Source organism: Halichondria panicea, chromosome 10, assembly GCF_963675165.1.
Source record: "Halichondria panicea chromosome 10, odHalPani1.1, whole genome shotgun sequence".
Taxonomy (NCBI): domain Eukaryota; kingdom Metazoa; phylum Porifera; class Demospongiae; order Suberitida; family Halichondriidae; genus Halichondria; species Halichondria panicea.
The window spans coordinates 4,623,365-4,649,117 of NC_087386.1; the positions used below are offsets into that span (position 1 = coordinate 4,623,365).

The 25,753-nt window shown below is 41.7% G+C and overlaps 2 protein-coding genes and 12 non-coding genes across 14 annotated transcripts; 2 read left to right on the forward strand and 12 right to left on the reverse strand.

Moving 5' to 3' along the window:
• Positions 1-13: 13 nt before the first annotated feature.
• LOC135343052 (uncharacterized) lies at positions 14-1,476 on the forward strand. The gene is made up of 2 exons (XM_064539992.1): positions 14-477; positions 680-1,476. The coding sequence occupies exons 1-2, from the start codon at positions 105-107 to the stop codon at positions 1,393-1,395; spliced, it is 1,089 nt and encodes a 362-aa protein (XP_064396062.1). The 5' UTR covers positions 14-104; the 3' UTR covers positions 1,396-1,476.
• LOC135343051 (phosphoinositide 3-kinase regulatory subunit 4-like) lies at positions 1,437-21,117 on the reverse strand. Its single transcript, XM_064539991.1, has 39 exons — positions 20,946-21,117; positions 20,846-20,890; positions 20,535-20,617; positions 20,204-20,259; positions 19,754-19,818; positions 19,214-19,400; positions 16,300-16,460; positions 15,843-15,972; positions 15,214-15,386; positions 14,435-14,514; positions 13,504-13,652; positions 13,200-13,294; positions 13,101-13,140; positions 12,693-12,775; positions 12,517-12,580; positions 12,317-12,397; positions 12,016-12,088; positions 11,913-11,959; positions 11,533-11,634; positions 10,905-11,039; positions 10,321-10,550; positions 10,029-10,113; positions 9,724-9,780; positions 9,569-9,612; positions 9,253-9,396; positions 9,133-9,193; positions 8,457-8,622; positions 7,900-8,056; positions 7,633-7,688; positions 7,286-7,354; positions 7,133-7,190; positions 6,826-6,885; positions 6,446-6,576; positions 5,479-5,563; positions 4,970-5,184; positions 4,509-4,643; positions 2,940-3,109; positions 2,398-2,573; positions 1,437-1,803 (listed from the first exon to the last, which is right to left on the reverse strand). Exons 1-39 carry the CDS (start codon positions 21,035-21,037, stop codon positions 1,563-1,565), a joined length of 4,281 nt encoding a protein of 1,426 aa, XP_064396061.1. The 5' UTR covers positions 21,038-21,117; the 3' UTR covers positions 1,437-1,562.
• Positions 12,839-12,911, forward strand: Trnaa-agc (transfer RNA alanine (anticodon AGC)). Its single transcript has one exon. It is a non-coding gene; the product is annotated as a tRNA-Ala (tRNA).
• Positions 16,730-16,802, reverse strand: Trnaa-ugc (transfer RNA alanine (anticodon UGC)). The gene has a single exon. It is a non-coding gene; the product is annotated as a tRNA-Ala (tRNA).
• Positions 16,936-17,008, reverse strand: Trnaa-agc (transfer RNA alanine (anticodon AGC)). Its single transcript has one exon. It is a non-coding gene; the product is annotated as a tRNA-Ala (tRNA).
• Positions 17,349-17,421, reverse strand: Trnaa-agc (transfer RNA alanine (anticodon AGC)). Its single transcript has one exon. It is a non-coding gene; the product is annotated as a tRNA-Ala (tRNA).
• Trnaa-ugc (transfer RNA alanine (anticodon UGC)) lies at positions 17,559-17,631 on the reverse strand. Its single transcript has one exon. It is a non-coding gene; the product is annotated as a tRNA-Ala (tRNA).
• Trnaa-agc (transfer RNA alanine (anticodon AGC)) lies at positions 17,766-17,838 on the reverse strand. Its single transcript has one exon. It is a non-coding gene; the product is annotated as a tRNA-Ala (tRNA).
• Trnaa-ugc (transfer RNA alanine (anticodon UGC)) lies at positions 17,972-18,044 on the reverse strand. The gene has a single exon. It is a non-coding gene; the product is annotated as a tRNA-Ala (tRNA).
• Trnaa-agc (transfer RNA alanine (anticodon AGC)) lies at positions 18,179-18,251 on the reverse strand. Its single transcript has one exon. It is a non-coding gene; the product is annotated as a tRNA-Ala (tRNA).
• Trnaa-ugc (transfer RNA alanine (anticodon UGC)) lies at positions 18,386-18,458 on the reverse strand. The gene has a single exon. It is a non-coding gene; the product is annotated as a tRNA-Ala (tRNA).
• Positions 18,593-18,665, reverse strand: Trnaa-agc (transfer RNA alanine (anticodon AGC)). The gene has a single exon. It is a non-coding gene; the product is annotated as a tRNA-Ala (tRNA).
• Trnaa-ugc (transfer RNA alanine (anticodon UGC)) lies at positions 18,800-18,872 on the reverse strand. The gene has a single exon. It is a non-coding gene; the product is annotated as a tRNA-Ala (tRNA).
• Trnaa-agc (transfer RNA alanine (anticodon AGC)) lies at positions 18,964-19,036 on the reverse strand. Its single transcript has one exon. It is a non-coding gene; the product is annotated as a tRNA-Ala (tRNA).
• Positions 21,118-25,753: the final 4,636 nt, after the last annotated feature.

The following is a 25,753-nucleotide window of genomic DNA, read 5'->3' on the forward strand; positions in this document are numbered from 1 at the left end:
CGTATCTCATTTAGAAGCTGTTTACATAAACTGTACATTTTTCCTGAAACAGTATCTATACATTGCAACTCATCCTACGGTGAACTATCAAGCACTTTAAGTTAATGGCAGCTGAGAAAGCAAGCAGTAGTCCAGTGCAGTGGAGCAGCCACCAGGGGAAGTCTACATACACAGCCACTGGAGGAAGAGATGTCTTATTCATTGTCTCTGACTCTCTCCCTATTTCCACACACCCTGGCATTTGCGACAAAGCAGTACCAAGACAGGAAAACATTCTTGGACTGAGTGACAATGAAGCATGCAAGTTGGAGCACCAGGGGATTACCAGAGAGAGCCAAGACTGTGATTTGAATGTCATGGTTACTAGGCACAAACTAGATAAGAGGCACCGCGTGGTTGGTGTGCTGAGAGAGGCCAGCTGTGGCCGTGTGAAAAGAGAAATTAGTTCACTGATGAGCACAACAGATAAGGAAGGAGGTAATTTCATCCATAATTTAAAGTTTACGTGTATTATAGTCTTAACACTCTAGCTCGCAGTGTGGCAATTACGTACGTATGCAGCGCTATAGCTTAAATAATAGAGATTACGTGAATGATCGACTATAGAATTTCTGTATTTTAGTTAGTGTACATGTCTCATCAATCTGTAAATGTTATCGTTTGTTTTGCATATTTGCAGTGATTGTGTGTTATATCGGTCAAGGGAAGATGGACACCGGAGACTGGTGCTTCAAAGATGGCTTCTTTAGTTTTCAAGACCTGTCCAAACTCTACAGAAGTAACCCTCACTTTCAGGGTAGAGTCCTCTCTATCATTACCGACTGCAGTTACTCTGGGCACTGGGTTCGACAATGTATGGAGCTCATGGACGGTGAGGGAATAAGTCCGTGTGGCCACTCGGCAAGAGAGAAAGGCATTCTAATTAAAGTTCTAGCTTCTTGTCAACCCACAGAAATTCCGAAGAAGCTTTCATTTTCTGTGTACAGTACAAAGAATGAGAAAAATTCAGGCCTTCTTTCCTTCCCCACACACTATAAGGGAGCACAAATTCCTGACAAGCAACGGCCAAGTGGCATTGACTTTACGTACATCACTTGCAAACGTAGCATCGACAGTCCTTGTGCACTAAGTAAGGGATACTCGTGGAGAAAATGGCAGGAGGCTCTCAGAATGCAACTATTCTCGACCGTTGAGAATGGAAAACCAATGTGGTACTATCTACTGTTGACTGAGGAGGAAGATAAAGTTAGAGAGTTCAAAGAAAAGACAGAGGCTGGAAAATGTTCTGTTAAACTCTCGGAGTATGGACATGTGCTGATGAAGGGAATTGGAGAGAGACCTAACAATGAGGCTAGAGACTACATTCACAAGAAATACTTACCAGTATACACATAACAACTGTAGCTATATACGTCTTGTGCAGTCTGTGATCTTACTATAATTCTCTGTTTTAATTATACAACAATGCACTTGCAATTGACTAAAATGAAACACACAGTATCGACAGAAAGCAATTGAAATACCTGTGCTAAGTGTTACTATAATTATAAGCTATCCACTTTTCACTTCCAAATTTTTAAGACACCATCATGAGATGAGCTAACAATAAACTGTTGGTTCTTATAAGGCACCACGGCCAAGTCAGTGATAAAGTCTACGTGAGAGTGCATATGAGAGGAGGATTCTGATAGGACATTACTCGTATGGTGGGTGGGGTTTGAAGACGTGGTTGACGATGAGAGATTGCCTGCAGTTGTGATGAGCACCTCTTTGAATACATCCACTCCCTCAATTATCCTTGATCTGTATAATTATGAGCAAAAAGCAAATGATTCAGATTTGCCAAATTTTTCGCAAATATCTGGCAAGTAATTTACTATGTATATGCGTTTTTTAAGGCATACTGGAGTTTGCAGTATCTTTGCAACACACCAGGAGCATTGCGTTCCTTTGTGGAATATGTGTACACTGTGGTCTGTTTTACTACTTAAAAAGTGCATGTATAATTATGAGCATTTCCCATACATGTACAAGGAACGCATAGTGCTCAACACTTTTACTCATGTGCATGTTGCAAAGTTCTGCAAACTCCAGTACAGTAGTAACTTGTATAAGGTGAATATGCTTATTACAGCCTTTATTCCCAGCATTGTACCACTGTGACAGTCTATATTCACATCCCATAGTTATTGTACACTATTAGTTGCACAGGAAACAGCAGTCAAAACATTACTATGCATGTAAAGTGAATCTAAAACAAAAACAAAGCTGTGGCCAACATACCAATCTCACCATCATGATTATGAATGTGCTCTAAGAGAAACAATAACACATGAAAGACGAAACAACGTACAACATAATATAGGATCGGATAACGTATAGTGGTGACTCTCTTACTTGTAGTCAAAATGTATTTTCTTTGAGTGCAGCCGTGGTGATATGACACAGGAGCAGAGGGCGGGGTCTACCAGATTCCAAAGCCGTACCGTCCGGTCCGTTCCCCCAGTGACCACTACAGGGCAGTTGTCAATGAGGCAGGTAGAGAGAGCCCTCACACACTCGTGCTGCTGAGGCTGGAGTGTGGGAGAGGGGGTATTGAAATGATATACATGTACAAATGATAGAGGTAATGTAACGACCGAAATAAACACAAAAGAGTGTCACATAACACCTATTTAATGACATTCCCACCGACATTTTTGTTTTAATGAAGCCACAATTACAGGCAAAACTTTATACCCTACCTACATTTGTAGCTGTAAGATTCACTGGGATTCTCAGTACAGATCCTAGGCTTCCATGAGGAAAGCATTAAACACATTAATTCCTGGTAAACAGTTGCCATTAATCACAAGGAAATCACAGTACTACTGTCAATGTCAACATTAGATCATACAAGTAACAGTAACTGTAGCACACCAGAACCGTCACATACGTACATTATCTGTCATTTCCCCAAAGGGCTGTGCCGGACTGGCCCACAGCATTTGTCGTCGAGTGGCCGTCTCCATATCCCATACGGACACCTCGTTATTCCCGCTTACAGCTGACACGAGGGATGACGGCTGGGTGGGGTGGGCACTCAGACGGTACACATGGTGGACATGTGCTGGAGGGTAAACGGTTAGTAGATACATGTAGTATTAAATTATTTTTAGTGGGAGCAGAATTGATAGGAATGTGTTCATAAAAAAACATGAGAGATATTCCCTCTGGAATGATGAGGCTCAATCTCAGGGATAAAAATAGGGCCATAGCTTGAGCAGCACAAGCACGTACAACAGTGATAGAGTAAAGTCACACGGTGAAAAGACAAGACAATATAAAGACAATGACTTTTCTTAACAGAGTGTATCCAGGATATGAAGTGTGGGGACCTTTTGTACTTGAAGTACCACAGTCCATTCATAACCAGATAATCAGGATGTAATACCACAGTCCATTTATAACTATATAGCAAGAGTAGATAAGCTACCTACCAGGATGTAATACCATGCACACACTGTAAATGTAAGCAGCAGGGAGAAGGCCCAGTGCATTTGAAGTACACCACACAATGAACATGGGAAAATACCCTCGGCCACTTCACAGAAGCAATCACAATTATGACTAAACCACAAAACCACATACTGTATACACACAGAGGAGGTACAACAACATCACATCTTGAATATAATTTCTTGACGTGCAGCTGAAATTGTAATGTCAGAATTTTTGCAGTCCATAGTCTAGCACATAATTCATCACGTGATGTTGTCGTACCTCCTCTGGATAACACTACAGCATATATACATTTCCAAACACACATCTTACAAACAAGCACAAACAAGCACGTGTAGTTCTTCCTCCACTCCCGATTTAAAATGGAGGCACATGTAGCTGACAGAAATGAAATGTTTGCTTCAACCCTTTAGGCTAATGATTGAGTAATACATTTTGTAGTTGTGATTTCAGAATACAATCAGGCAGTATGTGTATGTAACCTCAACACTATATATACACTCCATGGAAGTAAAGCGCATACCTACCTCATCAAGAGTTATAAACTCTTGACCTCATCTATAAGGTCATATAGGTCATGTGTAACTACACCAATGCCAATGTGCCATTGATTAGTACGTGTCATTGCCACATTCAATGTGATAAACATAAATATGACACGTACAGCTGATGTCAGTACCCACAAAACAACAGTATGTGGGTCTCAAAAAGTACCCAAAAGGAAGCTAGCTACATTTTGGGTTGACATAAAAACTTATTCACAAGGAAGTGAGTTTGAGCAATGATGTATGTACACTAGCTGTACCCAATGAACTTACAAACGTACCATTCCTTAAATTCCAGATCACTTCCTACATGTACATGTAGTTACAGTAATTACACAGCATGCGGGAGAAATAGCACGCTAGAAAAAAGCCTTCAATTGTTGGCCACAATTCTATACACGTACACCATGTACATCGTACCTTTGCACACGTACACCATAAAATTATATGTACATCATGTACCTTTGCCGTGTCCAGAGTGTTGCCAATGACTGATGGGCAGCTGGAAACGCATGTCCCAGATCACATGATAGCCCAGGCTAGTTCCCAAGGCAACCCAGTTTTCAAACGGATCCACGGCCATAGACAGTGTCAATCCTATAAGGACATAATTATGGCACGCATTACTGCAAGAAGGGATCGTGTTTGGATGAGATATTCTACGTAATTTTCGTATGGTTGAAATGTTGAGTATTCATTCGAAAACAACGACGTTTTTGTCCCCATTTTCAGCTACATGTACATGTGCATAAAATTGTTTTTACTGAGTGATTTATAGGAATATTTGCATCACCACCACCGAAAATTGAAATACGATATTAAACACAATGAAAGTTGATCACATGACTTTATACACTCAATTTATATACGCTATGAAAACACACTAGAACTGACGCTAGCTCACACACCATGAACCAACTCACCATATTTAGAGTTGTTCGTTAGATCCCAGGCCAGTTTGTTGGTTCGCAAGTCCATTCCACACAGCTTGCCCGCATTGGTGGCCAGACAGAGGACGTTCTGACCCCCTGCTGTGAACGTTGCCATATCAACCACATGTCCATAGTTACCGGGGTCCAGCTGCATGTCGTGAGTCAACTTTCTCTTTATCACTCCTCCCACCTTTACACTCTCAAGACTAATTGGGCGCGGGTATGCGGGTAGGAGAAAGGAGGGTTAAACTATACTTAGCAGGAAGAGTAAGGAATGTTCAGGAAAATATGTATTTTAAGCAATGTCTGGTTGAATATTGTGATGGTGGTCGACACATTGAAAAAACATTTTTATACTCAGACGGAACGGCAAACTACAAGAGAAAACAGATTATGGACAACTCATGTACTGTAGTGATAGAGCTAAGCATGCTGTATCCCCAAATGTAGCTACATTAAAACGATAATTGAAACCATCGTAGCTGGGTCTATTTGCTCACTTGAAGACATGGACAGTGCCGTTGCTGGAGGCAGCTGCTATGCTCCTATTGCTCTGACAGAATATCCCAACCTTGATTTTTCCACCTGTGCATAACGCAGCACTATGATAAGTGAAATATATAAGTACAGACAGAACGTGCAGACAGTAGTTCAGATGCCTGAAATTTTGCAGTCCAATGAACAAACGCTACTACCGTAGAGGCCAAAAGTTTCTGTTCTGTTTGCGTAGTACTTTGCTGCGTTTTTTCAAAACAATTGTTTTGGTGCATAGCTTGCAATAGTGTGACTAACACCATAGATTGAATAGGGAGAGGAATTGGAAACGGAAGTTACCTCGAATTATATCCGCGTTACACCGGGGTTTAATCGAGGCTATGTATCTAATGTTGGTAAAATCTAGTACCTTGACTGTCTGCTAAAACTTGCACTTCCAACTGACACTTGAGACCATATGGGACACAGTACACCGATGAGTTGCACAGTCTTAGCTATATTAGAAGCATTCTAGGTACATAAAGATCTCATAGCGTGTTTTATACCTGTAGCTCTCTTCACAAAAGTCAAAAATGTATCTGAATATCTTGTAGTGATCATAATTCATGAAACATTGTTTCCGCGTGTTGAGCAACCGTAACACGGATTGACATCAAAGGCTCTCTGGTGCCATGCTGCAAATTCAATGTAAAATGTCATGTGACACTACTTCCGTTTCCAATCCCTCTCCCTATTCAATCTATGCACACACTAACCGCTAATTAGATTTGTAGTAACTACATTCTGTGAGTGTAAGCAATGTAACCACGAAACCCCAGCGCAGTACGTGCGTAGGTGGAAACGAGCCATTGCGTGCAACCTAATCACTATCTACGCAAACGAAAAGGAAACTTTAATTTGGCCTCTACTGTAACATTGAGTGGTAATACGAATTTATCGTGGTATAACAAATTCAAGAGTACATAACCGCACCTTGCTGACTGTAGGAGAGCTTGGCTTTGTTCACAATGTTCCTTCCCTCCAGTTTCGCCACATCCCATAGTTTAGTGCTGCCATCGTCGGAGAAAGTGGCAAACATTGTGCTGTCGGTCATCACACTTAGTCTGTGTGGGTGAGAGAGAGAGAGAGAGAGAGAGAGAGGAAGTTAAACAATACGAAATTCACCCGCTATTTCTGGTTGAACGAAAAAGAAGTCATAACATACCACATAATATACACCGCACATATAATGTCATGTGATTAGCACACAAGAAACCAGTTAGCATCAAATTATGAATCACCACTGTTGTGTGTTGTTGGGCTGATAATAACTACTGTTACTGACATTGTATATGTAAGTACACTCGCTGCACCTGTTGATGGAGTGCTTGTGCTCGTGGATGTGAGCAATCAGCTGACCCTTGGGTACCCACCTGTAAAAACAGAGGAGGTAAATTTTTAAATACGATGGATGTATGTATATAGCCAATCTGTAGTGCAGTTGGCATAAATGACACAATAAGCTTGAAATAAGTACAACTCCTATGTATGTTACAGGCCTCTAATTTGGCCACCCACATGCACGGTGTATACTGACGTGTGCAGAGACAGTGCAAGCGTAGTCGGACACGTACGACACCTAATTAAATGCACCCATTGACAACAATCCAACTCACGTACCCTGGGGTGGACTGGAAGCTAGCATTCTTTGCTAGGTCATTGTCCATGGCCCTCATGTCTAAAGGACAGACAACAAACATCTTACTTAAGATTATTCATCCGCAATCTGATCTTAATAGCTAACATAAGACGTTTACACATACGTATATATACCTTCCACATACTGTCGTTGTTTGAACTTGAGCAGTTCAGTGAGGTTCTCCTTGCATCGGGCATACTCCACTGCAAGAACACATAGATACGTACATTTAAACCATAATCGCAGAATGTGTGGGTGTAAAAAAAAGTGGGCTGCCACTCTCTGTGTGTGTAAAAATTAATGTTTACCTAAGAATTCACAAATATAGCAAATTTGTGAAAATTACATCCTACTCAGAACATGGAGGCAGGGCTTTTTCATGTACGCGTACTGTACATACATATAGTTGCATGACTAGACTACATCTTAGTGTGTAAATGCTAATTAATGTACATATACAGAAGGTGAGACTAATAAGTACCTTTAACAATGGAGCTCTCGATACTGTCAGGTGATATTTCTCTGGACCGTGACACTCTGAACGATAGGAATTATAAAGAGTATAATCATTATAAATCCATTGCATGTACAACCATAATCGACTGTATATACATATATACATACAATGACAATCCTAACATGCTCACCATTCACCTAACACAGTTACCCTTGTTTAACGAAAATGTCCTACATAATTATACATGCAGACTAGTGGCGTTATTGGTGGGAACTGCCATATGTGACCTACTTCTTCTCCACAGGTGTCTTAGTGTCCAGCTTGTGAATGGCTCCGTCGGACTTTGACCTCTTATGCCCTCGCTTTCCTTTCAATAGAGGCGAGAGAGTGTTGGGCTTGGCTGTCATGCTTTTTTCTGGGGGACCAATAGAACGAGTCTCATCTCGTTCTGGGGGGAGGGGCAAGGAAAGATGTGTATACAAATGAGTGACCAAAAGAGCAGTACATGTATGTTAATCTGTCACAACGTCATTTCTATAGAGGCCTCCTCCGATAATATACACGTAACGATAAAATTATATTGACGCGTTAGCAACTGGCACTAACAACCATAAGACAACCCTTCCCAGTGATTAATTACCCGATAGCAGCCTAATTGTACATGTACATTCAAGATTTTGCACTATTCAGATCTTGGCTATCATTTTTTTTAGCAAGGATCAAGACAAATGAGTATCAATTTTTTCAAGCTTATTATCATGAGGTGAACAGTGTAAATTGTTTCCCTTGTGTTAGGCTACCGCTTATAAACAAAGTCGGTGCTACCATGGCAGCCGTACGTCACTCACCAGCTGTGTTAAGCAGAATAGTTGTGTCACTGCTGGACGAGAGAGGGTTGGAGATCTTCCTGGGACTCCGAGGGGAGCTCCCCCCTCTGCCACGCCCATCACTCTTGACGGGGGAGGGGGTCGATGGCTTGGGCGGAGATCCAAAGATACGATCCCATTCCTCATTCTAGTGTGGAAGTGTCAGGATGTGTTAAACCACGTGCATTTGGACCGCTTACAAAATCTACATTTATGCTGTAAAATTATCAATTACCAATACTTCTCACCAGGGTCGGAAGAGAACCTTGATTATACCATGAGTGTAATTATAACAGAGAGAGAGAGTATCAAACGTAGGCATACTACTAAAAAGTAGATTACATCACACACACACACACTTCGCTTGGTCGGTATGCAAATTCCAAACCCATGGCAGATACAGGAAGTCACATTACTCTCCGCATACATCTGATGCACAGTATGCCTGTCGATACTCTTTCTCTTTTATATACTCTTAATTATAGTGTTGCTCTGGTATTATGGACTCTAATATCTCAGTCTACGTATGATGGACATACTTAAAGAGCAGCCATTCTAGAGGGGGCTGGTGGAAGGCTCAATTTAAGTGGTGTCTTTTTATTCACATGATGCACTTGTACTTGTAACATAAAAGTTATAGACGCAGATCGTTACATACCACAGCACTATCTTTGTCGGATAACACAGCAGCTGTAGTAGTCCCCTTAGCAGCTGTCTTCCTGTGACAATAAAATAATAGGTACATGTTAAACCATACCCACATACCACACCCACTCACTTCTTGGCGGAGGACACTAGTGGTGGAGGCAATGAATTCTCGTAAACAAGGTCCTGATACTTGGGGGTCAGTGCAGCTCCAGGAAATTTCTTCGTGTCTAGTACCCCTCGCGTACTCGTGTAGCGAGACTCTAGATCTGGGAACCTGTGTGGGGTGGGTGGGGTGGGAGGGGTTATGGGAGGGGAAAGATGACTACGGTTAGAAATATATTGTGAGGGCAAACTATATATAAGTGTAAATGTAAATACGTACATGTATAAGTAGCTGATTAACCACAACTACTAAGTTGCAAACACTTTCGATTGTACACACTCACTGCTTCTTGCTCAGATGTTGTTTGAGCATGTGATCTTTCAGAGCCTATAAAAATTCGAGAAAAAGATAAAAGAGATAGTTATCCGTCACACGAGAATTGAATAACGGGAATTAAAAGCATTTGCGGTGCATGGATTACTCCAACTGGTGACTCACAATGAGGTTGACCTCCTGCTCCTCATCCAAACCCAGCGACTGCAACTTCTTGAATGTCTGCAGAATAATATAAAGTTGGTTACTACAATTAATGTACATGCAAATTGCGTACGATATATCACTATGGGCGTGCGAATAAAGCATCAAGGCCGCTCTACAAGGACCCAAACTAAACTAAACGTTGAAGAAGAGGCGATACAAATTACTCGAACGAGGTTTACAGAAAGTGCCTGCAAATGTGCACACTATAATTATTATAGTCTGCATACAGTAGGATCAAAATGTAGCGTGTTGAAAGGCTGTACCGGTATGAGATTCCCGCCGATGGTGACGTAGTTTGGTTCCTGATCGCGATGAGTCATGGTACGAGTAACTCGTCTTCCCGTCAAACTGTACAGGGGGCGGGGTTAGCTGGTGATATTTCTGAACTACCGTATGGAATACCCCAACAATGGTTCCTTCGAAAACGATAAACAATAATTATGGTAAAAATAGTGGAGCACGACCCCACGACCTCATTTGTATATACTCGATCTGTACTATTACAATGTACGTACATTATACATGCACATGTAGATGAATAGCCATTATCCTCACCACTCGAAAATCTCTCTGATGTTCTGCTGTTTGAGGAGGTAGTCGAACACGCCCCTCGGCACAGGATCTCTGAGCACGCTCAGTAGGATGCACACCTCTTGTATCTGTATCACTGGGAGTCGTAGGAAGGGATGGATCTTGGGCAAAACGTAGCACTCCACATCCACACTGTCGAGTTGCCCGGCAACGGCTATCATGAACCCCACAGCACCGTATCGTAGCCAGATGTTCTGTATTATAATATTGCAAGCACTAGGTAGTGAGAGATACATAATATTAATATCATAAACTGCTGATGACACGTTTACTGAGATACTCACGCACTGGTAGTATCCGGCCATTATAATAATTATATCAACCAAAATGGAGGCAGTTTCTGCACACATACATGTACGTACTGTACATTATGTCATTACAACTTACATGTAGCTATAATTTCTATGTAGCTAGAAAATAGAGGCTTTAAAATATTATCCTAGTACCCATAAATTGGAATATTTGATGAAATAATTATACTCATCCTTACGTGTTAGTTTTAGTGGTTAATGTTGTGAGTTAGGGTTATATACGACAGCTGCACTCACAGGGTGTACGAGGAATGGAGCGAGGCCGGAGACGTACTCAAGGAGGGTGGGCTTGTCAAACACCTGCTCCCGACACAGCGTTGTCATGGCTTCAATTGTCTTACACACCACCGTCTCCTCACAGTCACTAAGGCCCTGTGAGTATGTGTGTGTGGTGGTGACGAGTGGGTGGTGGTAAGGGGTATTGATGTGTGCATATATATGGGGGTGGTGGTGAGTGTGTGCATGTAGGGTGGTGAGTATGTGTGGGTGGCGGTGAGGGGTATTGATGTGTGCATGTGTATGGGGGTGGGTGGTTGGTGTGGGGGTGGTAACGAGTGGGTGGTGGTAAGGGGTATTGATGTGTGCATATATATGGGGGTGGTGGTGAGTGTGTGCATGTGTATGTAGGGTGGTGAGTATGTGTGGGTGGCAGTGAGAGGGGTATTGATGTGTGCATATGGAGGAGAGTGGTAAATCATGAAAGACAATAAAGTAAACAGTGTACATAATAATGAAAGCGGTAAAGATCAATAAAAGTACTAATCACAACTGATCAATGCATAATTACATTGTACACTACGTGCTCATTCACAGTAGCTGTTTGCCAACTCAGCTATTCTGTAGAATGTATCGCCGGATTACGTACCTGCTGGAGTAGTGGCTCAAGGATGGAGAGGCTGTGATGCCTTAGGTGGGTTACCACGTCAACGATGCACTCAAAGAAAGCACCGTGCAACTCCCAGTCCGTCTATGGGGGTGATTGAACATCATTGTTAAATTAATGTGAGGAGTGGATATGGGACAGCTGCATGTACATACATTAGATTCGTATATCGACTGGCGCTGTGTTCTAGCTTGATACTCTTAGACAAGTGTTACAATAACAAAGCTATCCTGCACACAAAGTCAATACTTGTACTGTACATGGAATCAAGAAATTGGGTATCTGAACATATAATATTATACAGAAAACCTCGTATATACATGTACACAGACAGAGAACTGTACTATTCTGTAACATCTCACCTTGTCATTGAGGAAGGTGATCATGTGAGAGAGGATGACTTCTTTGGCTGGAGAGAGGGGGAGGATCACCCACCACACACTATGGCAGCCATTGCTCACTCACCTCTGTGAGGACCAAAGAAGGTGCACAGTTTACCAGCACTGTACTTGAGGAACGCCTTCTTCACAGAGGTGTCCTGCAAGCAGAGGATCGAGTGGATCCAAAACGAGTAATTTTAAGCGTAAAAAGATCTTATGCAATAAAGATAGTTTTATCTATCTTTATTTGAATAATTTTTTAGGTACATGTACACTCCTTCAAACATTATGAAAGCAGGTAAGAAAATGCAGACATTGATAATGATGTTGGCAAACATAGAGTAGTCAATTTTAATTGACTACTCTAAGGCTTGCCCCTAACTCACTGCGTCACTAAGGAGGTGGACTATCTTGCCCTGGAAGGACTCTTGCAGCTGCATCAGCTCGCTGTCATAGCTACCCTGCACCTGTAATGGGAGACCAGATTATTCCCTGCTAGCAACAATTGCCCTTGTAAAGTACAAGCTGAGCATAGAGTACATACGTACATACGTAATTATATACATGCACTGTATAGTGTGCTCGCCTGGTACTGTATGATGGCACTGTCATCGTCCTGATTAGCCTGCACCTGAGCCAACTCAAGAAACCTAGGCAACAAAATAAACACCTAATTATATAGCAGGCAACAGTACATGTACCATGCATACTCATAGGCACGCTGTAACTGTAATAACAACTTCTACAAGGTACCATGGTTACCTGAGTGCGGTGAGGGCCAGCTCAGCAACACATTCTGCAAACGCCACTCTCACCATTACATCTGGGTCACTTGGAATTGAGTTCTGGGGTGGTGGGCAACGTTACGCTCCAATTCAGATCTCCAAAACACACCAATAAACAACAGTGGGGGATTAGCTCAAATGGTAGAGCGCTCGCTTAGCATGCGAGAGGTACCGGGATCGATACCCGGATTCTCCATTTTTTCTTAGCCAAAGGGATATTAGCAAACAATTACTGATGTGATCAAGATTGCTCAAAATAATGGTAGCTAGAGCACTCACTTTTGCGGTACTGTTTTTGAACATGCAAGATTTTTTTCGAGACAAATTATTAGCATCCATAGTTGCCATGACACACAATATAGTTACAGTGTATATATTTACTCACCAGGCTAGGTAGCACGTACTCCAGAAATAGGTTGTAGTCACTGCAAGGGAAAGACAATTAAACTGCAGCTGTAATGGTAAAGGGGCGGAGGTGGGATACCTTCTTGGCAGGTGGCTAATGAGACTGAGGCAATGCGAGAGCACAGTGACAGCTGTGGCTCGAACACTCGCCCACTTGTCCTTGACAATGTACACCTGGAATATAATCAAACCAGCAATAATGATCATGATGTACACTTTAGTCTTAGTGCAATAATAGTACTTACAAATTCTCTGTTCCAATATACGTTTTACAATCAGGTGCTTACATAATTCTAGTACAAGAGCAGTATAACCACCTCAGCACACAACACATCTCTCAAAATTAATTTTAACTCACACACAACAATAATTATTGCGCTCACCAGGTAAGGGATGACCCTCTCCAAGATGGCTTCGTCGGGAATGTGGTGAGAGATGCTCCGGATCATTTCCAGGGCCTGTAGCTTGGAAACCACGAACTGGGCCAGACGCAGGTGAGAGGTGATGGCAGACAACACTATCACCAGAGCATCTGCCCAGAGGGGAACATAACAAGGTAAATTGGTCAAGAAGCTTAACAGTCACGCTATGTACACTAGTGAATCAACAGAGCTAAAAAGAGTCACAACAAATATGCATTTGAGAATGTATACATTAGAGAGGGGGCTACTGCATATCATTATGCAGAGGTGAGTACATTAGTAATAAAACTTTGGTGTAATGTATTGGGGGATTAGCTCAAATGGTAGAGCGCTCGCTTAGCATGTGAGAGGCACCGGGATCGATGCCTGGATTCTCCATTTTTGCCTCAATCATATTTATATGTGGGGTATATACCGTATATCTTCTAATTTATCGGACAGCAAAAAATAATTATTTTGGAAATTGTCCGGGTATAATTGGAACAGACTTTTATAGAGCATGCGAAGTGTCCGGAATAATTAGAACAAGCAAGCAGCTGCATGCGAGCTAGCTAAGTTTAATAGATCAGGGTACGACTGAATAGTTGCACTAGCTATCTAAAACTAGCTACTCAAAGGCTATCTAACTGCAGCACTCTAAGTCTTACTTGCCGTCTATGAATGGTAACTCAACTTTTCAAGGTATTGTCCGGATATTTAGAACAAATGTAATATTAAAGTACTGGAGTGTCCGTTGTATTAGAACAACGAAAATTGCCCAAAAGAGTGTCCGGGTAATTAGAAGTGTCCGATAAATTAGAAGATATACGGTACATGTAACCAATTAAAAATGGACATACATGTATGATGTCGCTACAAGACAACAAAGCCAGCTGTCAGTGTGACAACACACCTCCATATCCTGTCTCTCTGTCTTGCTTGTGGGTGTGCAAGATGAGGTTGGCCAGAATGGCATCAATGTCTCCAAACAATCTACATGTAAACATAGGAGAGAATTGATATCCCTTTCATGCCATCACAGAGTTGTACATATCTGTGGAGCCTTAGGGGATTCATGAACAATTTAACTACGGAATCAAATTATAGAGGTTGTTGCCTGGATACTAATTACTCTTCGCTGCAACCTATAATTATTATTGTCGCGGTACAGCAAACACCTTACACAACATATGTACCCCAAACTCAGCACAATCTACCTTCACCACATGACATACATTATAGGGGCGTAGCAAGCAAATTTAGAGTGGTTAAATTTTGCTTTAAAAAAAGTAGAATGACACATAATTAATGCTCAATTCCAAGGCCCATTATCTCACACTATGCACACCCTGTACTCACTCCACTATCCTCTACCGTACTCACCCCATTACCTCGATCACACCCTGTACTCACTCCACTATCCTCTACCATACTCGCCCCATTACCTCGATCACACCCTGTACTCACTCCACTATCCTCTACCGTACTCACCCCATTACCTCGATCACACCCTGTACTCACTCCACTATCCTCTACCATACTCGCCCCATTACCTCGATCACACCCTGTACTCACTCCACTATCCTCTACCATACTCACTCCATTACCTCACACTATGCACACCCTCCACTATCCTAGACCATGCACACCTTCTACTCACTGACTACATTCCCTATTAATAGCTGTACTCACTTCTGGATGCACTGGTCTGGGGTGAGCTGTGAGTTGATGCAGAAGTGCTTAAAGTAGTCATGAAGGAAGGAGTAGAAATACTCGGGAAACACGTCACCCTTATAAACATGGAGGTACTCTTGTGCGGTAAATCTCTCGGCAGGGTCCAACTTGGTCATGTGAAGGACCATCCTCTGTGCATGGGAGGAGCAAGCAGCATTGTAAGCAATGACCACCAAGAACAGAGATACAAGAGGTTTCCATCAACAAACGAAACTTTTTATCCATACTGTACATGTAGATATAAAAGATGACCCATGGAATGCAACTTAGAGCTTATTTATGGCTCTAGCCTCTAGCCTCACACACAGGCGTCAGTACAGTGAACTTAGGTAGGCCTATCCCAAAGCATAAACCAGAGTGATTATTTTCTTCAGCCCACATAACAAAAAAGTTTTATGTTAAGCATAGCTATACCCGGCCTGTAACCGAAATTAATGACACGTATAACCAGTAAGCTATGTGTTTATGAAATAAGCGGAGCAGAAGTGTGATGCACTAAGCCTTATGAGAACAAGTCTAATGTAGCTCACGAGCTACTATAACAATGTTCATTCGTGACTGCTACCCCTCCCCTCCCCTCCTCTCACTCTGATAAACTTGTCGCTGATCCTCTTAAGAGTGTTTTCACTGAACTCCTTCTCTCCACTGCTGTAGCGGAGCAGCTGGGACAGATCGAACATCGGCTTGCCGTCCAGGAATAACTCTCCTATCACACACCTGTATGCAGGGAGCAGTTGCCCTAGAAACACTGGCAGTACAAAACAATACATACGTATCGACTGAACCGAGAAACTCGCCTATTCATTGTGTTAAGAGAGAGTATAATAACTAGTACAAGCAGATACAATCCAGCAAAATATATCAATAATCGATCGTTATCTTGCTTGAAAAATATTTCCTACACACACACACACAGGGACGCCGTTTCCCAAGGCTTTCCTCCCAGTTTGCAAAGAAGATCTTACAGAACATTATACTAGAAAAGCCAAACATAAATTATCTGTTACAAGCAGTAGCTGTTAATTACTCAGTGTTAATGCTCACCCCAAGGAGAATATGTCCATGCCATGAGTGAGGACCTGAGACCTCCCACTGAGACTCCCCGTGGTGGCCAGCTCCTGAAATGGCTGGAACCTCTCAGGAGCAATGTAGCATGTCCGCCGACGAGAGGTGTCAAAAAAGAAAGAAAAATCTGCTGGATTGTTCTGAAGAGAAAAGAAATCACAATTACGAGCAGGCAAAAACTCTATAGGAACAAACAAATGGAGAATCCGGGTATCGATCCGGGTACCTCTCGCATGCAAAGCGAGCACTCTACCAACTTGAGCTAATCCCCACACAACATTAGACTAAAGGTTCGCTAGTAACCTGGAAATTAATAAAGTTCAATGTACACGTAGAAAAACTGGAGAATCCGAGTATCGATCCCTAAAACCTTACGGAACAGTTCGATTTGCTATAGGCAGATAAAAAATGGAGAATCCGGGTATCGATCCCGGTACCTCTCGCATGCAAAGCGAGCGCTCTACCACTTGAGCTAATCCCCCACACATTAGACTAAAGGTTCGCTAGTAACCTGGAAATTAAAGTTCAGTGTACAGGCAGAAAAAACTGGAGAATCCGAGTATCGATCCCTAAAAGCTTACGGAACAGTTCAATTTGCTATAGGCAGACAAAAAATGGAGAATCCGGGTATCGATCCCGGTACCTCTCGCATGCTAAGCGAGCGCTCTACCATTTGAGCTAATCCCCCACACATTAGACTAAAGGTTCGCTAGTAACCTGGAAATTAAAGTTCAGTGTACAGGCAGAAAAAACTGGAGAATCCGAGTATGGATCCCTAAAAGCTTACGGAACAGTTCGATTTGCTATAGGCAGATAAAAAATGGAGAATCTGGGTATCGATCCCGGTACCTCTCGCATGCAAAGCGAGCGCTCTACCACTTGAGCTAATCCCCCACACATTAGACTAAAGGTTCACTAGTAACCTGGAAATTAAAGTTCAATTAACAGACAGACAAAAACTGGAGAATCCGAGTATCGATCCCTAAAAGCTTACAGAACAGTTCAATTTGCTATAGGCAGACAAAAAATGGAGAATCCGGGTATCGATCCCGGTACCTCTCGCATGCTAAGCGAGCGCTCTACCATTTGAGCTAATCCCCCACACATTAGACTAAAGGTTCGCTAGTAACCTGGAAATTAAAGTTCAGTGTACAGGCAGAAAAAAACTGGAGAATCCGAGTATGGATCCCTAAAAGCTTACGGAACAGTTCGATTTGCTATTATAGGCAGACAAAAAATGGAGAATCCGGGTATCGATCCCGGTATCTCTCGCATGCAAAGCGAGCGCTCTACCACTTGAGCTAATCCCCCACACATTAGACTAAAGGTTCGCTAGTAACCTGGAAATTAAAGTTCAATTAACAGACAGACAAAAACTGGAGAATCCGAGTATCGATCCCTAAAAGCTTACGGAACAGTTCAATTTGCTATAGGCAGACAAAAAATGGAGAATCCGGGTATCGATCCCGGTACCTCTCGCATGCTAAGCGAGCGCTCTACCATTTGAGCTAATCCCCCACACATTAGACTAAAGGTTCGCTAGTAACCTGGAAATTAAAGTTCAGTGTACAGGCAGAAAAAACTGGAGAATCCGAGTATGGATCCCTAAAAACTTACGGAACAGTTCGATTTGCTATAGGCAGATAAAAAATGGAGAATCCGGGTATCGATCCCGGTACCTCTCGCATGCAAAGCGAGCGCTCTACCACTTGAGCTAATCCCCCACACATTAGACTAAAGGTTCGCTAGTAACCTGGAAATTAAAGTTCAATTAACAGACAGACAAAAACTGGAGAATCCGAGTATCGATCCCTAAAAGCTTACGGAACAGTTCAATTTGCTATAGGCAGACAAAAAATGGAGAATCCGGGTATCGATCCCGGTACCTCTCGCATGCTAAGCGAGCGCTCTACCATTTGAGCTAATCCCCCACACATTAGACTAAAGGTTCGCTAGTAACCTGGAAATTAAAGTTCAGTGTACAGGCAGAAAAAAACTGGAGAATCCGAGTATGGATCCCTAAAAGCTTACGGAACAGTTCGATTTGCTATAGGCAGACAAAAAATGGAGAATCCGGGTATCGATCCCGGTATCTCTCGCATGCAAAGCGAGCGCTCTACCACTTGAGCTAATCCCCCACACATTAGACTAAAGGTTCGCTAGTAACCTGGAAATTAAAGTTCAATTAACAGACAGACAAAAACTGGAGAATCCGAGTATCGATCCCTAAAAGCTTACGGAACAGTTCAATTTGCTATAGGCAGACAAAAAATGGAGAATCCGGGTATCGATCCCGGTACCTCTCGCATGCTAAGCGAGCGCTCTACCACTTGAGCTAATCCCCCACACATTAGACTAAAGGTTCGCTAGTAACCTGGAAATTAAAGTTCAATTAACAGACAGACAAAAACTGGAGAATCCGAGTACGGATCCCTAAAAGCTTACGGAACAGTTCGATTTGCTATAGGCAGACAAAAAATGGAGAATCCGGGTATCGATCCCGGTACCTCTCGCATGCAAAGCGAGCGCTCTACCACTTGAGCTAATCCCCCACACATCAGACTAAAGGTTCGCTAATAATTACAGGCAGAGGGAGAACCCAGGTATCGATCCCTAAAAGGGGAAACAGTGCGAACAAAAAAATGGAGAATCCGGGTATCGATCCCGGTACCTCTCGCATGCTAAGCGAGCGCTCTACCATTTGAGCTAATCCCCCAATCACAACACTCTGGATTATCAAATCGGTAACAATTCCATGCCAGCGAACCACGAGAGAAATACCCCCTTACCACGTACGAGAGATATACCCCAATCCTTGTTCATTTGGTATATCTCGTACATGTACATGTAATCGAAAGGCAAACTCAAGCACTAAATGTTAACAAGCACTTACGTCTGGCAATAAAGTCGGCTTGAAGCTAGCAAAGTCGGTAAGGAGCACCCACCCCCACGATGTGAGGAGAACATTCTCTGTCTTGATGTCTCCATGGCTGATCTTTTTGTCACGGCACTCATCTAGAGCTTTAAGCAGCTGGAACACTATCCATTTCTTCTCCATGACAGTGAGGAGCGGACGTGTGCTGTGTGGGAGGGTGTGTGTTGTGTGATAGAGATGTGAGGGTGGATGGGTAGTGTACGCAGTTTGAGTACAGTTGACAACATTGCAGGTGCACTGTGTGAAATGTGTGTACGATGTTTAGAGTCTATAATCAGGTCATTCTCAATACAGCGAGGTTGATAATTAGACCTCGAAGTATTAGTAAAACCAGTAGCATGAGTTTCAACCTGGGTTAGCAGGCCACCTCTTGTCAGAGATACTTTTGGTCTGTTAAAGGCGACCGATTTTTATCAACAGGCTTCTTTGTACAGTGTGTAAATGGATTCATCGGTGATACTGCACAAGTATAAAACTCAAATTAATATTCACACAAACCTTAGTCTGTCATAGAGGTTGTATTGGAGATGCTGTCTGACAAGATAGGCTGCCTTGTCTGTTTCCTAAATGATAAATGAAATGTTATTGGCAAGCGTAAATAACGGACATCAAGTGCTTCCACAACAGCAAGCCCTAGCTGAACTACTAAATGTACAAGAGCATGTAACATGTTCCAAGAAGGACAAAGAGAGCTAGGCCTCGGATGGTTGTAACATATTAAGGACAAAGACTCAGGTGTATATTTCAGTAGAAGTACCCGGCACTTCACAAGTCAACCCATTTAAAACCAATCTGGTTTTTGAAAAAAAGGGGGTAGCTTGCTCCTTAGCCTTATCATTTTATTCGGAAAGTGTTTTGTGCAAACAAGGGCATCAATAACGTAGGTGGCGTTCTTGGTCACTAAGCACTACAGAGCCTACCAACAGGTATGAGGTTCAACACACTTACATGGAACTTCTTAAAGGGTAGGGCATTGCACACTCCATGAAGTCGAATCAGCTGATCTGTGGCAGACAAAAATGGAAGAATTATGGTAACTAGTGTGATAGTATCTGAGGAATATACTGTATGCAGTGCATTTACAATTTCAGTTTGGCTCAAACTCAAACTCAAACTTAATTCCTAGTAGTCAGTAACCAGCGACTAGCACATGAAATGGATACAGTTATTACTAGTCCATGGGGTTAGCACTGATTGGAAAAAAGAATATTATTTCACAGGCTAACAGTTAAGTGTGTACAGCAGTAAGCAACACAATATCAACGGTTATGTGTCATACCGTGTAGCTTCTTCTCGTAGGGGGCCAACTGCAGTAGGAGGTCGTGTTTAGCAAACACCTTGATCACCACCTCAGACCCATCACTGTGTAGGGGGTACGTCAGGATGACAAATAGTAAGATCCAACTGTTAATTAAAGGCTATTCTGAACAATAAAAAGCTCACTGGATTTTAACGTGGAGGGGGACTATATATTGATAACGGATCACCTAGTATGACGTCATCATTTCAAGAATTACAAATTTTGCTCAGAGGATTATTGTCAAGTTAACTAGCTAGGCAAAGATTATGACGTAATGACAAGATCAGTACCTGTGCTTTGCCTTGGCCACTTTGAAGAACCTCGTGCCCCCTAAACTGCAGGGTAAAGACAATGACACACCCTCACTATTCAGGCCATTGATCAGCTTACCTGGTCGACTTGGTGTACTCTGGGAGCTCGTTAAAGTAGCTCTCTAAGGGAAGTATCTGGGCTGGAGCGGTGGCTGTGATCTGATTGCCCATAGCTAGCTAGCTACTCATAGATGCCAAACGTTCAGTGAGTCGAGTCTATGGGGAATAGTCGTCACATAAATTATGTAGAAATTAACTTTGTGAAATAATTTTTGTCACGGGACGAATTGTCTCTAAAACACCGCATACCGAGGTGTGCACGTGGTGATCCGTTCCTGTTTGTTCACAAATTGCACAAATACAATGCACAAAATAAGCAACAGCCAAAATATAAACAAGTATCTCTAATGTAGTTCATTCAATAGTTCTAGAAATGGTAATACAATGCACAATAAGCAACAGCAAAAAGTAAACATGTATCTAATACAGTTCTAATGTTCATTCAATAATTCTCGAGCGGTTGGTCGATTGTCTTTCTCTTTATGGACACAGCGACTGAGGATATTACAGGACTCACGGTCTTGGATGGTGAGGAGTAAGCACTCACGTCCGTCATCACTCGGAAACTGGCCAGAACATACTGATCTCGATCAGGAGCACCCCCAGACTATCCGCTTGGTCAACTGGAGGGACGGGGTACTGTCAAAGCGTTATGAAAAGGTATGAAGATCGACTGATTTGCAGCTAGGATATTAGTGTAGAAGATTAGCCCATGGATAGTGCCTGTTGCTATGGAAAACAAGAATGAATGTGACTATAGTAGTATGCCTGCCAGGGCATGCAAACGAAAGTAGCAGGAGAAGGTAAGTGTTTGAGCACAGTTCACATCGTGAAGTACCTTGAGTCCTGGTTCACATTCTCCACACAAGACACCACTTCGATTGTAGGCACACTGTTCGTCAGGGCTGCTTAGACTGATGTTGACTGGTTTTAGTACACAATAGTCAAATGTACAGTTGCTAACAACATATACCCACTTCCGTTAGTGGTATTAGTCACTCCTATCCATTTTGTTATTGACTTTCCAATTTTATGGTCCCATTTTCCTCAGCCTTGAACAGTTTGTTATCTGATATTCTTGTTGCAAGACTGGATCACAGAGTTAAACTGAATTCACACGATATGTGACAGGCTCTGGGAAAACAGACCAATTGGCGCAAGCTATAATTTTTGCGATCTATATACCAGATGATAGAGCAAAGAATTGCCTACGCATTGATATGCTTAGTTTGCACATAACTTGTTCCATGCCTGAGTTATGCGCGTTGGAAACTCGAAGTTATAAAACAGCAGTATTGAGAAACGCCCACTCAAAGATTGCTAAATTGGGAAAAGTAAGGTAATGGTGGCTGCTTAGACAAGCGCTTTGGTGGAACGAGTTGGATTCAGAGCAGCAGATTTTGCAGAGAGGTAGTAGAAACACTGTAGATAACCATAAGCCAAGAAAAAAATTTATGAGATTATACACTGTAGTCTATAAATCTGGCTATTGCTCAAAACCAATATCTGCTCCAATTGGTCTGTTTTCCCAGAGCCTGTCACATATGCTTAGAACTTGTCTTGAAATTCCGCTCAAATTGTTAAAATGAATGTTGAATATTTGAATATAGGAAATATAGGGGTTGTGTGTATAGTTAGTATTTACAGCGTATGTTTTGTGCATACCATTATATGGTTGAGTCACAGTTTTGTGTTAGTCTCGCTTTGCTTTAAAGTGATTGAACTGATTTTGATAAACAATAATGGCATTTTGAACATGCATTGCCACTAGATAATTATAGATATACCAGTGGCGGATCCAGTGCAGGGCACAAGGGGCATCATGTTAGTTGGCATTTTAGAGATGGTATTGTTGACCGCACCATGGATAGAGGATTGCTTTGTTGCATTTCTAGGTAGTGTTAGATAATTTAATTTTTGTACTTCAGTATAGTAAACTGTCACTCATGCCTTGCAGGCACTCGTCCAGTTACAGGCACAGACTTGTTATAGACAGTTATAGACTCGTTATATATAGACAGCTATATTGCATGGCAGAGATTCATCATGCAATACAAATATACATGACTGTCACCCTGTATTACTTTAATTAGCACCAATTAAGTGACCATTTCATTCTGATAATTTCATTTTCGTACTTCAGTAGTAAACTGTCACTCGTGCAGTTACGGCACCAGACTCGCGATAATCCTCATGCAGTATCCATTATCCATAGGATTACCGATATTATGCGTATCAGCCGCACATGTACAGAGAATTTAGCACATTACAAACAAGGAAATGTTGGTTACACGATATTGAGTCCGCAATACTGTGCTCCTGGTAATATAACATTGACCAAGGCATGTATTGGATTGGGTGATATTGATATTACCCATGCAGACATGCACTGTATTTACAACAGTAGTACAATCCTTTGATGTCTGACCATGCACAATGAGCAATAAAGTGAGTCACTTTATCTCCTATACATGCACCCTCTCCCCTGCAGTCCAATATGGATGCATGGTGATAGATCGCTGAGTAGAGAGGTGTCATAAATTAGACGCTGCCAACATACATATCCTGTGTCATATATACTGGTGTCCAAGTAGCAGCAGCCAATGCCATTTGATCATCTACGTGTCGTAACAGGAGTACACCAACTAGAGTACAATACATGGTATACACACTTCCAAAATAGTCGTACGTCATATAATTATATGTTGGTTTACAAATATACACACTGTCAAAATAGTCGTGGTCATATGCTGGTTTCCAAGTAGCCAATGACAGTTATGTGTCATAAGAGGACTACATTGAACCGAAGTACAATGACTTCTGCATGTTATGACACATATAAACATGAATTAGAGTTGCAATACAAAGGAAGCATCTTACACTTTGGCAGTGTGTATATATTATAGTATATATACACACTGCCAAAGTAGTCCTTTGTCATATATACTGGTTTCCAAGCAGCAGCCAATGACATTTGAGCATAGTACATGAATTATAAAGATTTTGTGTTTTACAAATACACACTGCCAACATAGTCGTGCGTCATTTCCAGTCATCAGAAGTACATGAAGGGGAGCAGCGATACATGGTTATGTCAACCCACACACTTTACATTACTACAAGTGTTTGTGACGTATACTTACGCAAAAAAAGTATTTATATGGCGTGTATATATAGAAGTTGCTTATACTTTCCTTCATGTATACTCCTGGTTGCCAGCCGTAATGACATCCAAGGGATTGGAATGAGATTCATCATACAATAGAACCTACATTTCACCGTGTGAGCGATTAGTATATAAAACCCTCGACTAAGTGACCATTATATTTTCGTAAATTGGTATAGTAAGTCTCATCAAAATGGCACTGAAAGCTGTTCTCTTCATAATTGCGACTCTGGCAATAGTCGGCAAAGCTACCTCGGAGAGCTGTGGTGCTCAGTTCAGAAGTTCAGTCCACAAAACAATCAGTCTAAAGGAGAGCTGTGATGATGCTGTGTTTAATGACTGTTGTCAGGTATACTGCATGATTGTATTATTTATGATACTGCTGTTATACTGCATGCATATGTTATATAGCCTTGTTTTCAGGTGAATTTGTCTCTATTATAACGCTATAGACTTATATACACCGTATACTAGCTGTTCAATGCATGCCAATGCATGAGTGATATAGAATGTATATCATAATAATTATGTATTGCAAACTAACCCCAAGCAGACTATATATAGTTACTAGCATACAATGTATATATAATTTTAGTCAATAGATCTAGCATAATTATAACAATAATAATTATTGCAATTGCTCATGTAAGTATATATATTACCACAGAGATATATATTGCTTTCATGCAACTATATACATAGGCTGGAAGTCATAATTATATTGTTAGGCTATAATAATACATAATTATACAAAAATGCCAAACATTTTGTGTGTGCATATAAACTTTTTTTATTCCAATGCTTAGATTGCAAAGGTTTCCAGAATATACACCAGCAAGCCGTTGGAGTCAGGAATTTACGACATAAGTCCCAACAAAACCATGCCCGTCATGTTCACCTATTCTTCAAAAATGAAAGCTAGGTGCAATATGGAAAGCAATGACGGAGGTTGGACTGTGCTTGTTCGAAGAGTTCTAGGCGGCAACCTTACATTTGGAAGGGGGTGGACTGAATACGAAAACGGATTCGGTGATTTGAATACTGAGTTTTGGTATGGCCTTAAAAACATGTATTATCTTACGAATCTTGACCCAATGGAAGTAGAAGTAGAATTTAAACAAGTCGGAAGTGCTAAAATCGTTCTAGGTTATGGTCATTTCTTAATTGACGGTCTGGATACAAAATACACGCTCCACGTGTCTCAGCCAAAACAGACAGGAGGATTTGATTCGTTCGCTCATCACAACGGCAGAAAATTCTCAACAAATGACAGTGAAAATGACGATCACGGTTCTAATTGTGTTCAGAGCTATGGTGGCGGTGGGGGGTGGTGGTTTGGAGCCTGCTGGGATCTAACACTAACAAACACAAAACCAAGCATGCATGTTGGGGGAGACAGGTATGTAAATTATGATTTTGCAGAGCTAAGGATTCGACCAAAGACCTGTGTGGAGAAAACCTGTGTTTAGCTCGAGATCTATACAGATGAGAGATAATTTAAACTGACATGCAGAGACAGATTAATACTTACAGCTAGTGTATAGTCGCATGCAATGGTTGGTAGCAGTATAGTATAGAACTGTAGCAGTAGCTATGTATATAAATATTATGATTGTAATTTCATTATGAATGAGTTTATAATTATATAATTAGATCACAAT